A 13,429-nucleotide genomic window follows, 5' to 3' on the forward strand; every position below is an offset into this window, starting at 1 on the left:
TACCCCCGTTGTGAATAAAAACAAGAGCAATCCCTGTGTGCTGTTTGGTTTGTGTGGGGGGGGAGCTGTAAAAGCGCCAAAATCTCTCTGAAGTTATGGCGGGTGTTTGGCGTCTTTGCAGGCTCACAAGGCTTCTTCGAAGATCTGATCTGAGGTGAGGTGAGTGGACAGAAGCTGCCTTCTGGGCTCTGTATGGCGCCGACCTTGGCGCTGTACTGAATATGACACCCGTGACATTACAATGTATGTGTCAAACTTCAGTGTAGCGCTAAGGCCAGAGCAGAGAAGGAGAGCCGTGACATGGTACACAACAAGTATCTAATCCATCATGTATCCAATCTATCTCTATCTGTGCATCTCCGCACAGAACATGCAGCATAAATTGACGTGCTGCGGAATTGAACACTTTCCGCACGATTTTTGTGTGTTTTTTTCCACAGCGTGGGCATGAAATTTTCTAAATCTCATTCACTTTGCTGCTACTGTAAATGCTGTGGAATTTCCGCACAGAATTCCGTTGCGGAAATTCCGCAGCGTTTACGCTATGTGGGAACCCGGCCTAAAGGAGTTATCCGGGTAGTGAATTTTTTTTCTTAGGGTCTGCAAATGAAATGAATAAAACAAAACAGCAATACTTACCTATTCCTTCCCCCGGTGATCCAGTGCTATAGCTCCGACGGCTGTCCCGGTGCTTGTTTACATGCACGTAGCACGTCACCGCTGCAGCCAATCAGAGGGCTCAGCGGCCAAATGTTGTATTTCTGGCATTATGCCAGAAGCACGCGTCACCAGTGAACCCCACTGAGCCTGCTGATTGGCTGCAGCGTTTACATGCATATAAACCATCACCAGGACTGCTGATTTACATGCAAGGATAGGTAAGGGTATGTTCACACGGGCTATTTTCAGCCGTTTTTCAGGCCATAAACGGCCTGAAAAACAGCTTCAAGATCAGAAGCAGAACGCCTACAAACATCTGCCCATTGATTTCAATGGGAAATACGGCATTCTGTTCCGACGAGGCTTTTTGTTACACCTCATTTTCAGTTTTTGGAGCCGATTTTCATTGACTCTATAGAAAAACAGCTCCAAAAACGGCCGTAAAAAACGCAGCGAAAAACGCTAGTTTGATTAAAAAAACGGCTAAAAATGAGGAGCTGCTCCTGAAATGTTGTTTTACGACTTTTGCACAATAAAAACACTTTTGAACTAAAATTATTTGTTTTTGCATTGTCGCTTTCAAAGAGCCGTAATTTTTTTATTTTTCTGTCATGGTAGTGATATTTGGGCTTGTTTTTTCGCGACGTACTTTTGATTGGTACTGTTTTGGGGTACATGGGACTTATTGATTAACTTTAATTATTACTTTTTTGGGGGGGCAATGGGAAAAAATAGCAATTTCGCCATTGTTTTTTTTTATGTTTTTTTTACGGTGTTCACCTTGCGGTTTAAATTACATATTAACTTTATTGTTTGGGTCATTACGGTCGCGGCAATACCATATATGTATACTTCTATTTCTTTTTTACACCTTTACTAAATAACACCAATTTTTAAGGAATAAAATTGTATTATTTATTTTTTTACTGTAATTGTTATTAATAATTTCTATTTCACACAAACAAATTTTTTAAGTCCCACTAGGGGACTTTACTATGCAATCTTTAGATCGCTGCTATAATGCTTTGGTATCTTTAGTATACCAGAGCATTATTGCCTGTCAGTGTAAAACTGACAGGCAATCTAATAGGCATATGCCCAGGGCATATCTGGGGGCTTTTAAAAGGCCCACAGCTGCCATGGAACCCCATCGGAGGCCCGCGATTTCATATGCGGGCCACTAATGGGTGACAGAGGGAGCTCCCTCCCTCTGTAAACAAGTTAAATACCACGGTCGCTATTGACGGCGGCATTTAATGGGTTAAACAGTCGCGATCGAAGTAAGCTTTGATCCAGGACGTTGGAGCAGGAGCCCAGCTGTCATCAGACAGCCGAGCCCCTGCTCCAGCCTGCACGGGACACACGTGCACCACTTAGACTGGGCCGCCATGAAAAGGCGAAGGCCTAGCCTAAGGCCCCTTACTGACCGCTGTGAAAAGGCGTACCGGAGGTCACTAAGGGGTTAAAGATGACCTGTCACCTCTCCTGACATGTCTGTACTAGTAAATGCTTGTACCCATGAAATAAGAATTCTGAAGCCTCTTTTCTTAGAACTCTGCATTGCACCGTTCCTCTGTTATTCCTCCTAGAAATTAATGAATAAATTGGTAACTGGGTGTTACCAGATGGAGGTGTGTCCTTACACTGACTGATAATGTCCAATCAGTGCTGGCAGAGTGAGACTGTTTAGGGACACGCCCCTTTGACAAGGGGCACGGTAACACCTAGTAGTCAATTTATTTATACATTTCTAGGAGGAATAACAGAGAAGCGGCACAATTCTTATTTCTTTAAAAATATGTTTCCGAATTGTTTATGAGGACTACAAGTATTTACTAAAATATACATGTCAGGAGAGGTGACACAGACTCATTAATTGGATTAGCAGAAGCGCAAAGCTGATATTACTGAGCATTGCGGGTTGTATAGTGATCCTAGTTCAGGCTCAATAGAAACGTGGAAGGCCTGGGTAATGCGGCCACACTATTGCTGTCTAAAACCGGCCATAATAAGATTTCGAAACGTTGTAAAGATTTATTAAGATTGGCGTTTATGAGCCAATATTAATAAATAACTCGCTGGAGTAAGATGGCACACATTTATCGAAAGGCGTATGTGGAGGGCAGCGGAAAATTTGTCTTGTGGGCCTTTTTGCAATTTTTCTATGCCAGAAAACGTATAATACAGTATAATACAAAGCCGTGTTTCTGTTACTATGTTTAATGTTTCCTGTTTTGGCAAGATCACGGCTGAACCTTACAATAAACCACAAAGCAACATGCGCTGACTCCAAGTAACTAGCACACACCCTCCTACAAGAGCTAAACTCAAAGTACAACCTATAAACTGTCACACGCCTACATCAGCCTGAGGAATATCTATTTCACAACAGCTATGGTAGAAAAATGAATATGAAACATTACAGTCTTCATGGAAAACTTGCATCATGCAAGATGGAGAAAATACCTACAGTCTATCTATCTATCTATCTAATCTATCTATCTATCTATCTATCTATCTATCTATCTATCTATCTATCTATCTATCTATCTATCTATCTATCTATCTATCTATCTCATATCTATCTATCTATCTATCTATCTATCTATCTATCTATCTATCTATCTATCTATCTATCTATCTATCTATCTATCTATCTATCTATCTATCCATCCATCCATCCATCCATCCATCCATCCATCCATCCATCCATCCATCCATCCATCCATCCATCTATCTATCTATCTATCTATCTATCTATCTATCTATCTATCTATCTATCTATCTATCTATCTATCTCCAGGTTTTTCACCCAGAATGACGTGCTTCTACGCAGCGTATCCGCCTTATGTGAACATAGCCTTACTTCTTTTTTAACTGTGTTTTTAACAGCGTTTTCAGTGCTGCCAGATGTGACATTAAAATCTACAGTCGAATATAAAATTCACTACATTCAACTGCGTTTTGGTTTGTGGCGTTTTTGTTGCGTTTCTGTGGTCAGTGGCGTTCTTTTCCAAATGCATCATAATCTGGGTATGGCGTTTTTAGTGGTGTTTTTTCTAGGCTTTTCTAGTGTCGTTGATACTTAGTTCCCCTAATGACATTGGTAGGACCACCACTAATCCGACATTGATGGCTATCTGCCATTAATATTTTAGGTGAGCAAACGACTTTAACACAATTATGAAAAAATATAAAAAATTACCTTTTCTACCAATATAAAAATGTTAAAAAATTGAAACAGGCGAATTTACTGTAAATCACGAAATAAATGCAGTGACTTCCAGGAGGCCTCGGGTATGATGTCATCAACCATAACTTGTTCATAGACAGCAGCCTGGTGAGGAGGGAGCACGGGGAGGCTGGAGTGACTGATCCTGTGTATATATAAGTATGGGAGGAGTTGTAGACATGACAGGGTGCGTGAGAAACACAATATTACTCTGTATCTCCTGCAAATATTAACAGAGCAGCTCCCTGTCACCGGGCGAGGAGGAGCCGCAACCGGGACGTCCAAACCGGGGCCATATGAGGAGAATAAATGACATTTATTGGCTTTGGGGGGAAGGATTAAGCACATTTTCCTCTCAGCTCTATATTTTCTGCCTTTATTGATCAGTCGTCCTCCACATTGTAACACCGGGGCTGTACAACATAATTTGTGGAAATATTTGTGCACGGCAAACCTAAAGGAACTCTAAAGGTTAGTACAAATAGCCGAGCTGAGATATTCAGATGTAGCAGAGCTGAGTTTCGTATTTGGCACAACTTATCGTCAAATTGCAACGTGCTGTAGTTTTACATAGGACTGCAGGTAAACCTCCATTTGACAGAACATTGTAGCTCTAAAAAGTTCGATAACCAATTTAGCTCTGCTACATCTGTATAACTGTTATAAGCATGTTTGTTGTTTTTTTAAATTGCGTATCTTTTACCTGTTGATTGTTTGGTGCTGTGGAATCTCTTCTTTCCTGATTTCTTCATTTCTGTTGTAGTTAATTGTAGCAATTGAGAAATAAGTGGCTGTTCACATCCGTGTCGGAGGCTCCGTTAGTGTCTTACGTCACAGATCCTGTTGTTTTTGCTGGGCAAAATAGAGTAGGATGCTGTACTATTATGTCCGGAAAAATTACGGAAACCGTGACAGAGACTCGATTGAACCCATTAGTCAATGGGTTCCATTGGGCGCTGTTGGTTTCTGTCGTGCAACGGATCCCAAATTTCCAGTATTTTCATTGTTCTGCTCCTGTGACGGAGTAGAACATCAGAACCTGGAACGCAGATGTGAACGAGCCCCAAATATGGTGACGGTTCACCATATATATTAGAGAATTGCACAGAAAGTAATTCCATAATATACTCTCATTAACAGACGAGTCTAATGTCATTTGTATGGTAGATGTTTCATTTATTTTCATGATCATTTTTATAAAATATTATTAAAGTCAATTGATATATTGAGGAATTGCTAGTTAAGTAATTTCCTTACTGTATTAGTGAAGATACTCTGAAGTAGCCCAAAACACTGGTCCTATCATTTATTGGGTTGTTGTATATGATTATAATAAAAAATTTCATTTCAGATATTAAACATGGCACGTGACAAAAAGAGCGCAGCAAATGGGATTGAGGAGAAAAGCCCAGCTAATGGCGTCGGAGAAGTTCAAGTGGATATCACAGACCCCAACCCACCAAAAAGGTGACTTTTGTGATTCATGGATGTATTGCAAACTAGGCTGATATGGAAATGTGTGTCAGACAAAAAAAAAAAAGAAAATGAATACATCATAAAGTTAATAAAAAAATGAATAAACAGTTAAATAAAATAAACAAAAATAATCTGTGCCAAAAATACTGAGGTGAGGGCTAGGTTATCTAGAAAATACTATTGTAATACTTCATGCAATCGACCATATTACGGCTCTGTATGGAGCCATGATAGCTCACCATAGAAGTCCATGGGGCCCTCCTTTTTTTTTTTGTATGTTTTTAATTTCATATGGGTTTTTTTATATAGGATTTATATGGAATCTCACAGGAAAAAATATTGCGGCATGTTCCATAGGAAGCTCTATTACCTGCATTGCTTCTATATACAGTATATATATATATATATATATATATATATATATAAATCCCCGGTATACGGTGTCACACTGAGTGCCTGTGGCTCCAAACTACGGAACTATAGGGACTACACGTGCTGCTGTACTGGCCCCATACATAAGTCCTAAGTTCAAGTTCACAGTCGCTGTTTTTTTTTGGCCACTAGGGTATTTTATCAAAGCGGGTCAGTTTATACTCTATGAGTACAGTGAAATCTCTCCAAAAGACCACTTCTTTCAGAAGACCATCTCACATCTAGACCAGATTTTTCTGTGCAGGATTTTCAGTTCCCCTATGTTTTTTGTATATTGGCCATTTTATTTGAGAGGACCACCCCTCTAAAAGACCATTGTGATCGACTGTATGTTCTGCTTAGCAGAATAGCGGAGGGGGTGGGGGTTCCAGTTGAAATCTGCTTCTATTATCTGAAAATTTATCGAACTTACAGAAAAATAATTTGGTATTGAAGACCGTCATCAACTGAATCTAATAAATGTCCATTGATTTCACGAGGCATTGGATAATATGGTGATCTGCAATTTGAAAAAGGATTAAGGATTACGGAACGGAAACAAATGGAAACCATTTGCAAGGGAAGCATTACCATTAAAATCAACGGTAATGCAAACGGATGCTATGGTTTCCGTTTGGCTTTCCGTTCATGGGTTCCCCTGACGGAAAGGTCTAACGAAACCCATGAACGGAACACGACGCAGATGTGAGTGAGGTCTTATATTGTTGTTCTTTGCACTAGGGAATAAGTTTTTGATAAAGTGAGCAATTTTGCAAAATAACATTACGTGAAGGTCATAATGCAATTCCCTAATATAGTATTAGACTTGAAAGAGTCTTTATGGCTTGTCACGGAGGAGACTCTAGACGTCCTCAGCGGACAGCTCTCAAAAGTAGAAGGAACGGAACTGATTTTTGGATACCTGTTGCTTTAATGCTTTTTGTGACCATAGGAGCAGCCACATCCTCTCAAGTAAAGTGTCTTCGCACGCACGCACGCACGCACGCACACACAGACATCTGACACTGTTCCTGAGGAAGAGGCTGTTCCTTTACAGCATAAAACATTGAATTTATTCTTGATAACTTTTTATTTATAAGGCTATGCACTCTTTCCATTTCTCAGCACCACAATATAAATTAATAATTATACTTTCCTGAATGCAAACCCATTCTCACAGTCAAAATGCATCTTTATAGATCCCTTAGAAGAACACTCCAGGCTAAACTGATACATTGTGTTATGCCTAGTGCAGGGCCGGAGGGGGCGGTGCATGACACATAGATTTTCTCTTTGGTGTTCTTTGAACCCCTGTGTCATGCAGCGCCCCCTCAGGCCATGGACTAGGTATAGCAATTAGGACATAGCACAGTATAAATTATGTTTAGAGTGTTCCTTTAAAGTTTGCTTTAAATTCCCTAACATGTTGCCTAATATTGGCTTATTTTGTGACTGGCTCCGTCTATAGCTTGGAGTGGAAAAAATAAATTCAGAATTTGGCAAAAAAATCTGTGCATATAAATCAGTCTGATGCCCTGCCTACCTCTTGCATATAGCTCCTCTTCTCCTATCAATACAGAACTACTGCCAATCACAAAGTAGGAAAAATCTGATCACTGAGAATGGAGCGGCTGTCAAATGACAGCTGCTTTTTTAACAGAAAATTCACGTCATCAGCTAAAATCGGATACCAAAGAAGCCAAGGTACCAAACTTGTATTTCAGGCATCAAGGTGATGGTGGGGCCCATTTTGCTCTCCCTTTAACATGGCCCTGTCTGTGGAGGTATATATGTAAAAAAAAACCTGCTGGGTAAGATGGATACAAAATAAATAAATAAAGCAGTTGCCATTAGCAACCCGTCATATTTCAGATTTAATTTTGCCATGGCAGGTTAACTAATGTAAAATGCGACTGGTTCTTTGGGCAACTGCTTCACTTGTTGTCACACTGTCTAAAGGACAAATTTTGTCAGGAACAGTGAGCGCCAATCAACAAAACATTGTTGATCCGCGCTCGTTTGCTCCTGTCAGACGGAGCTATGGATGGGATCGAGCGATCGTTACTCTGATCGCTCGTCCCCATCCATTATTATCATGTCGGCAGCACGTCTCCCTGTTTACACACCAAGATGTGCTGCCGACAACGATAATATTTAACTTTTTTAAAACGATACGATCAGCAGATGAACCAACGTTTGCTCGTTCATCTGCCGATCGCTGCCCTGTTTACACACGGCGATTATCGGCAATGAGCGTTTTATGAACACTTGTCGGCCCGATAATCGCCCAGTGTAAAACCCCTTTAACCCCTTAATGACCAGCCTATTTTGGACCTTAATGACCAAGCCATTTTTTACGTTTTTCCATCGTCGCATTCCAAGAGCTATAACCTTTTTATTTTTGCGTCGACATAGCTGTATAAGGTCTTGTTTTTTGCGGGACAAGTTGTATTTTTTAATAGCACCATTTTGGGGGACATATTATTTATTGATTAACTTTTATTAACTTTTATTTGGGGGGAAATAGAAAAAAACCTGAAATTTCGCCACTCTTTTTCGCGTCTTAAATCTACGCCGTTTACCGTGTGATATAAATAACACAATAACTTTATTCAGCAGGTTGTTACGATTGCAACGATACCAAATTTGTATAGTTTTTGTATGTTTTACTACTTTTACACAGTAAAAACACTTTTTTTTCAAAATTATTTGTTTTTGTGTCTCCATATTTGAAGAGCCGTAACGTTTTTATTTTTTTGCCGATGCGGTTGTATGAGGGCTTTTTTTTTTGCGGGAAGACTTGTAGTTTTTATTGGTACCATTTTGGAGTAGATGCGACTTTTTGATCACTTTTTATCACATTTTTTTAAAGTCAGGATTCACAGAAAACAGCAATTTTTCCATAGTTTTTTATTACATTTTTTACGGCGTTCACCGTGCGGGTTAAATAATGTAATAGATTTATAGTCGGGGTCGTTACGGACGCGGCAATACCAAATATGTGTAACTTTTTTACTTTATTTTGTTTTTTTAATAGTAAAGCATTTTGTAAGGGGAAAAGCTGTGTTTTTTATTTTTTTTTCACATTTTTTTTTTAATTAACTTTATTAAACTTTTTTTTCACTTTTTTACTAGTCCCACTAGGGGACTTTAATATGCGAGAGCAGGGAGATCTGACAGTTCCCTGCTCTGTTTACTTATTCCGATGCCGCGACGTAAAAAGTCTATGGCATCGGAATAAGGCCCGTTAGTGACCGACGTAGAAACACGATGGGCCGGTCACTAACGGGTTAAGCCAGTGACGATTCCTAGGAATCAAATCTTGATCTCTTTTTCAGTCGCTTGTTCATGGTCACACAATAACAAACATGGATTCTGCAGGGCATTCTTTCTTTCAAAGTCACGTCAAGAATTTTGACAACATCACATGGAAATTGTTTCTAAGAAATGTTTAGTGATGTTCTCAATATTTTGGCTTTGCTATGTTTGAATGTTTGCTTTTTTACTATAAAAAAAAATTACATTACCTGCTTCATAGAGCCGTGCTTATTATATAACGATCATTAATATTTATGACTGTAGAGCAATATTTAATGGAAGATAGAATGTCATTTTTACTACAGATACAATTTATAGTACAAAGTCACAATGGGAATGTCTTGTATCTGTATGAGTCCTACCAGAGGAAATGTCAAAAGGCCCTTTGTTGTACAGTAACAATGTGAAAACCTTTTTTCAATATCTTACTTCTATGCCGAGATAAGATCACTTGAAGTTGTAGACCCAGAGCCTGAGGCTGCACTACTGAGAGATTCTGATGGCAGTATTGTTTCATTTTGATTTTTGTCACGTGCAGTGTTGTCATGAAGACCTTTGTATTGATTAAAATCGCCAAATACATTTACTTACAACCTGGCTAAAGGGGTGGCAATTCTGTGTATATGTGGGGATATAGATGTGTTAGGTCTTTTGGATCTACACAAGGCCTCAATGACAACACTGTAATTGACTGAAATCAGAATAGGAAATGCTGTCATCAGAATCTCTCAGTAGTGCAGTCTCAGGCTTTGGGCCTGTAGCTTTAAGTAATCATATCTCAACATAGATATAAGATATTAGAAAATAGTTTTTAATGTGCATTAAAGGATGATGTTTTCCCCCCCTGATAGGTGCAAATCCTGCATCGTGCCAAGTATATCATTGGCTATAATAGTCAGTCCTGCAGCACGTGAAGCATGAGATGTTTTTCTTGTTCCACATATAATAATATAGGGCATTGAATAAGGGCATCACTGCCACATGGCACCTCACATGTATGCCGGGGCACGTGACACAACGCTTTGGTTAAAAACGATGTGATATTGCTGTGTGATGACATAATCACAAACATGGGTCCTACAAGGCACTTTTTTTCAAGGCCTCGATGATCAGGCATTTTTATTACATCACATGATATATTTTTTTATTACAGGGCAATCAGCGTTTAGTGTTGTTTTTCTGTTTTTCTAAAACCTGTTTTTTTGCTATCAAATTACATTACCTACTTTATAGAGCTTGCTGATTATATTATGAGCTTGAATATTTATGACTATAGAGCATGTCAGTTTCACTACAGATACAATTTATATTATCTATTTCCCATACTCAATACAGTTAATAACATTCAATGGGTTAATGGTCAGTCCTTAAACATATGTTGTACAGAGCTGTAGAGGAGCAGTGTTTGTTTGCTTACATTCGGAAATATGGATGACGTAGATACATATATCCTTACAGATGAGACAAGCACAACATGTGGCCTGTGATGCCTTTCTTTACAGCTGCGGCAGGAGGCACAGTCACAATGTGAATTTCCTGTATTGTTTTAAAGGAGTCCTACCAGGAGAAAATAAAAAGGCCCTTTGTTTTACATTAAAAATGTGAAAACCTTTTTTCAATACCTTACTCCTATGCTGAGATATGATCGCTTGAATTTATAATAAATGTAAATGAACTTTGTCACTATGTAATGTCTGATATTGTTTGTTTCATGTTCCCTCTAAATTGTAAAGTGCTGCGTAATATGTTGGCGCTATATAAATAAAGATTATTATTATTATTATTATTATTATTATAGGCCCAAAGCCTGAGACTGCACAACTTTTTTCTGATAAATCTCCTTAAAAGTTTAAGTGCAAGGCCTAAAAAAAGTAGCAAAAGATAAATACTGCTCAAATACAAAGTGCTCATCTGAACCAAGTAAATCATGATCATGACTATACCGGTTGGTAAGGGAAACTTGACCTTTATTGCCAGTGGGCCCAGATCACTTTCAGTCCATCCCTATCTAACTACATGGTAACATGTGTGCAGTCCTCATGTCATTTTCACTCCTGCAACTTTGAAAGTATACAAAGCTTGTCGTTTTCTCTTTTTCCATATACAGTAGTTATTAGGCATTGAATTGAATTAGGGCTTCGTTGTCTTATTGTGTCATAGGAACATTGCACCTCCTCTGTTTGCAGAAGCATGTGAAAAGACCTAAAGGGGTTCTCTGGGATTAGAAAAACATGGCTGCTTTCTTCCTAATACAGCGCCACCTCTGTACATGGGTTGTGTCTGGTACTGCAGCTCAGCTCCATTGAAGTGAAAGGGACTGAGCTGTAATACATCCTAATACCAAATACATTTATGGCATAGCCACAAGATATGAAGAGGATGACGGGAGAGGACATTGAATGGTGGCATGTACGTTGTTTTCTTTATTAATGTCTATGGGAGTTACGGAAGCAGCGATGGTTGGAATACCCCTTTAAAGAAATTATTTAGCGGATGTGATCTAGGTTTGTAATATACACAATTTTATTGTGACCCCTTTGAGTTTAATGTAGTATAATTCAGCCTATGCAAGAATTACAAGCCGACTTGGACACACTGGGAAGATTTATCAATGTAGTTCACTGCATTTATTAAATGTTTGTGCCAGAAAGGACATTGATTTGTGGGGTAGCATTTTTAGAATATGGTTGTGGATTTGTTGAGTCGTGAAATGCGCCACATTTATTACTGGTGTGCGCTAGTTTTGTGGTGCAAGATACTAGTCTAAGGTATACCACCCAATAGGTGGTGTAAAGAAGGGAATAGAGTTTAACCAAGACGCGCCAAATCTTTCAAACAGCGTCATTGAAAAATTGGACGCATCTTCAGCCTAGCACCTATAGCTTCAGGCTATCTATCTTTAAGCCGTTATTAATAAATCTGCCCCACTAAGTGTTTGGGCATCCACTTGACAAATGAGGCTAAATGTGGATAAGTCTAAAGTTACGCATCTGGGTACTAATAATCTGCATGCACTATATGTCCTAGGGGGAGATAAACTGGAAGAGTCACTTGTAGAGAAGAATCTGGGTGTACTTGTAAATCATAAACTAAATAACAGCATGCAGTGTCAATCAGCTGCTTCAAAGGCCAGCAAGATATTGTTGTGTATTAAAAGAGACATGGACTAGCAGGACAGGGATGTAATATTACCACTTTACAAAGCATTAGTGAGGCCTCATCTAGAATATGCAGTTTAGTTCTGGCCTCCAGTTTATAGAAAAGATGACCTGGAGTTGGAAAAAATACAAAGAAGAGCAACAAAACGAATAAGCAGCATGAAGAATCTTAGTTATGAGGAAAGATGAAAGGAATTTAACCTATTTAGCCTTGAAAAGAGATGACTAAGGGGGGACATGATTAAGTGTACACGTTACGTATATAAATATATGAATGACCCAGATAAAAAATATGGTGAAAACCTGTTCCATGTAAAATCCCTTCAAAGGACAAGACGGCACTCCCTCCATCTGGAGAAAAAAAGGTTAAATCTCTAGAGGCGACAATCCTTTACCATAGCATCTGTGAATCTGTGGTATAGCCGACCTCAGGAACTGGTCGCAGCAGGAACAGTAGATGGCTTCAAAAAAGGTTTAGATAATTTGTCAGAACAAAATAACATCAGCGCCTATGTCATTGCATAGAATTCTTGTTTTATTGTTGATCCAGACTGATCGCCACTGATCAGGAGGGATATTATTTATTTTTGGGGCATATGGGTTTAGGCCTTATGTTTTTTTGTTTACCTTTCTCTGGATCAATAGGGGTCAAATAAAGCTCTATAGTTTACTCATATATCTTCCCTTTCTCATATCCCTTGGTTGATTTACAATACAGTATGTCTTTTGTCAACCGTTCTATGTAACTGTGTAAGGCTAAGTTCACACCTGCGTCGGTGTGTTCCGTTGTCCTGCTCCATCAGAGGAGCAGAACAAGGGAATAACGGAAGCAATGTTTCCATTGCACAACGGACACCGCCGGCGGCTGATGGAACCCATTGACTTTAATAGGTTCCGTCGGCTTTCCGTAGGGATGTCCGTGATTTTACCGGAGACAATAGCGCAGCAGAGAGTAATCTCCGGTGATCTCGGCCAGATCTGCATCTAGCGGAGCCTCCAACGCAGATGTGAACGAGGCCTAAGTAGTATAAGCTGACAGTGTAGCCCTTGAACCAAAAATACTTACCCCTCTTGCCTTATATGTATTCCACAGTCCTCGCCTATGTGAGAATGTTCTTTCCATATTATTAAAGGAAATCAACGTCTTTTAACGTCTTTTAAGTGACTCCCATGA

At 39.2% G+C, this 13,429-nt stretch overlaps 1 protein-coding gene across 1 annotated transcript in view; it reads left to right on the forward strand.

Moving 5' to 3' along the window:
• Positions 1–4,102: 4,102 nt before the first annotated feature.
• The window catches only part of LOC142652132 (ATP-dependent translocase ABCB1-like), a 74,964-nt gene continuing 65,637 nt past the window's right edge, over positions 4,103–13,429 (forward strand). Inside the window, exons 1-2 of the mRNA XM_075827647.1 lie at positions 4,103–4,363; positions 5,244–5,359. Of these exons, the coding sequence (XP_075683762.1) occupies positions 5,253–5,359 (107 nt within the window). The 5' untranslated portion in view covers positions 4,103–4,363; positions 5,244–5,252. The remainder of the gene's footprint in view (positions 4,364–5,243; positions 5,360–13,429) is intronic.

Source organism: Rhinoderma darwinii, chromosome 5 (genome assembly GCF_050947455.1).
Source record: "Rhinoderma darwinii isolate aRhiDar2 chromosome 5, aRhiDar2.hap1, whole genome shotgun sequence".
Lineage (NCBI taxonomy): Eukaryota > Metazoa > Chordata > Amphibia > Anura > Rhinodermatidae > Rhinoderma > Rhinoderma darwinii.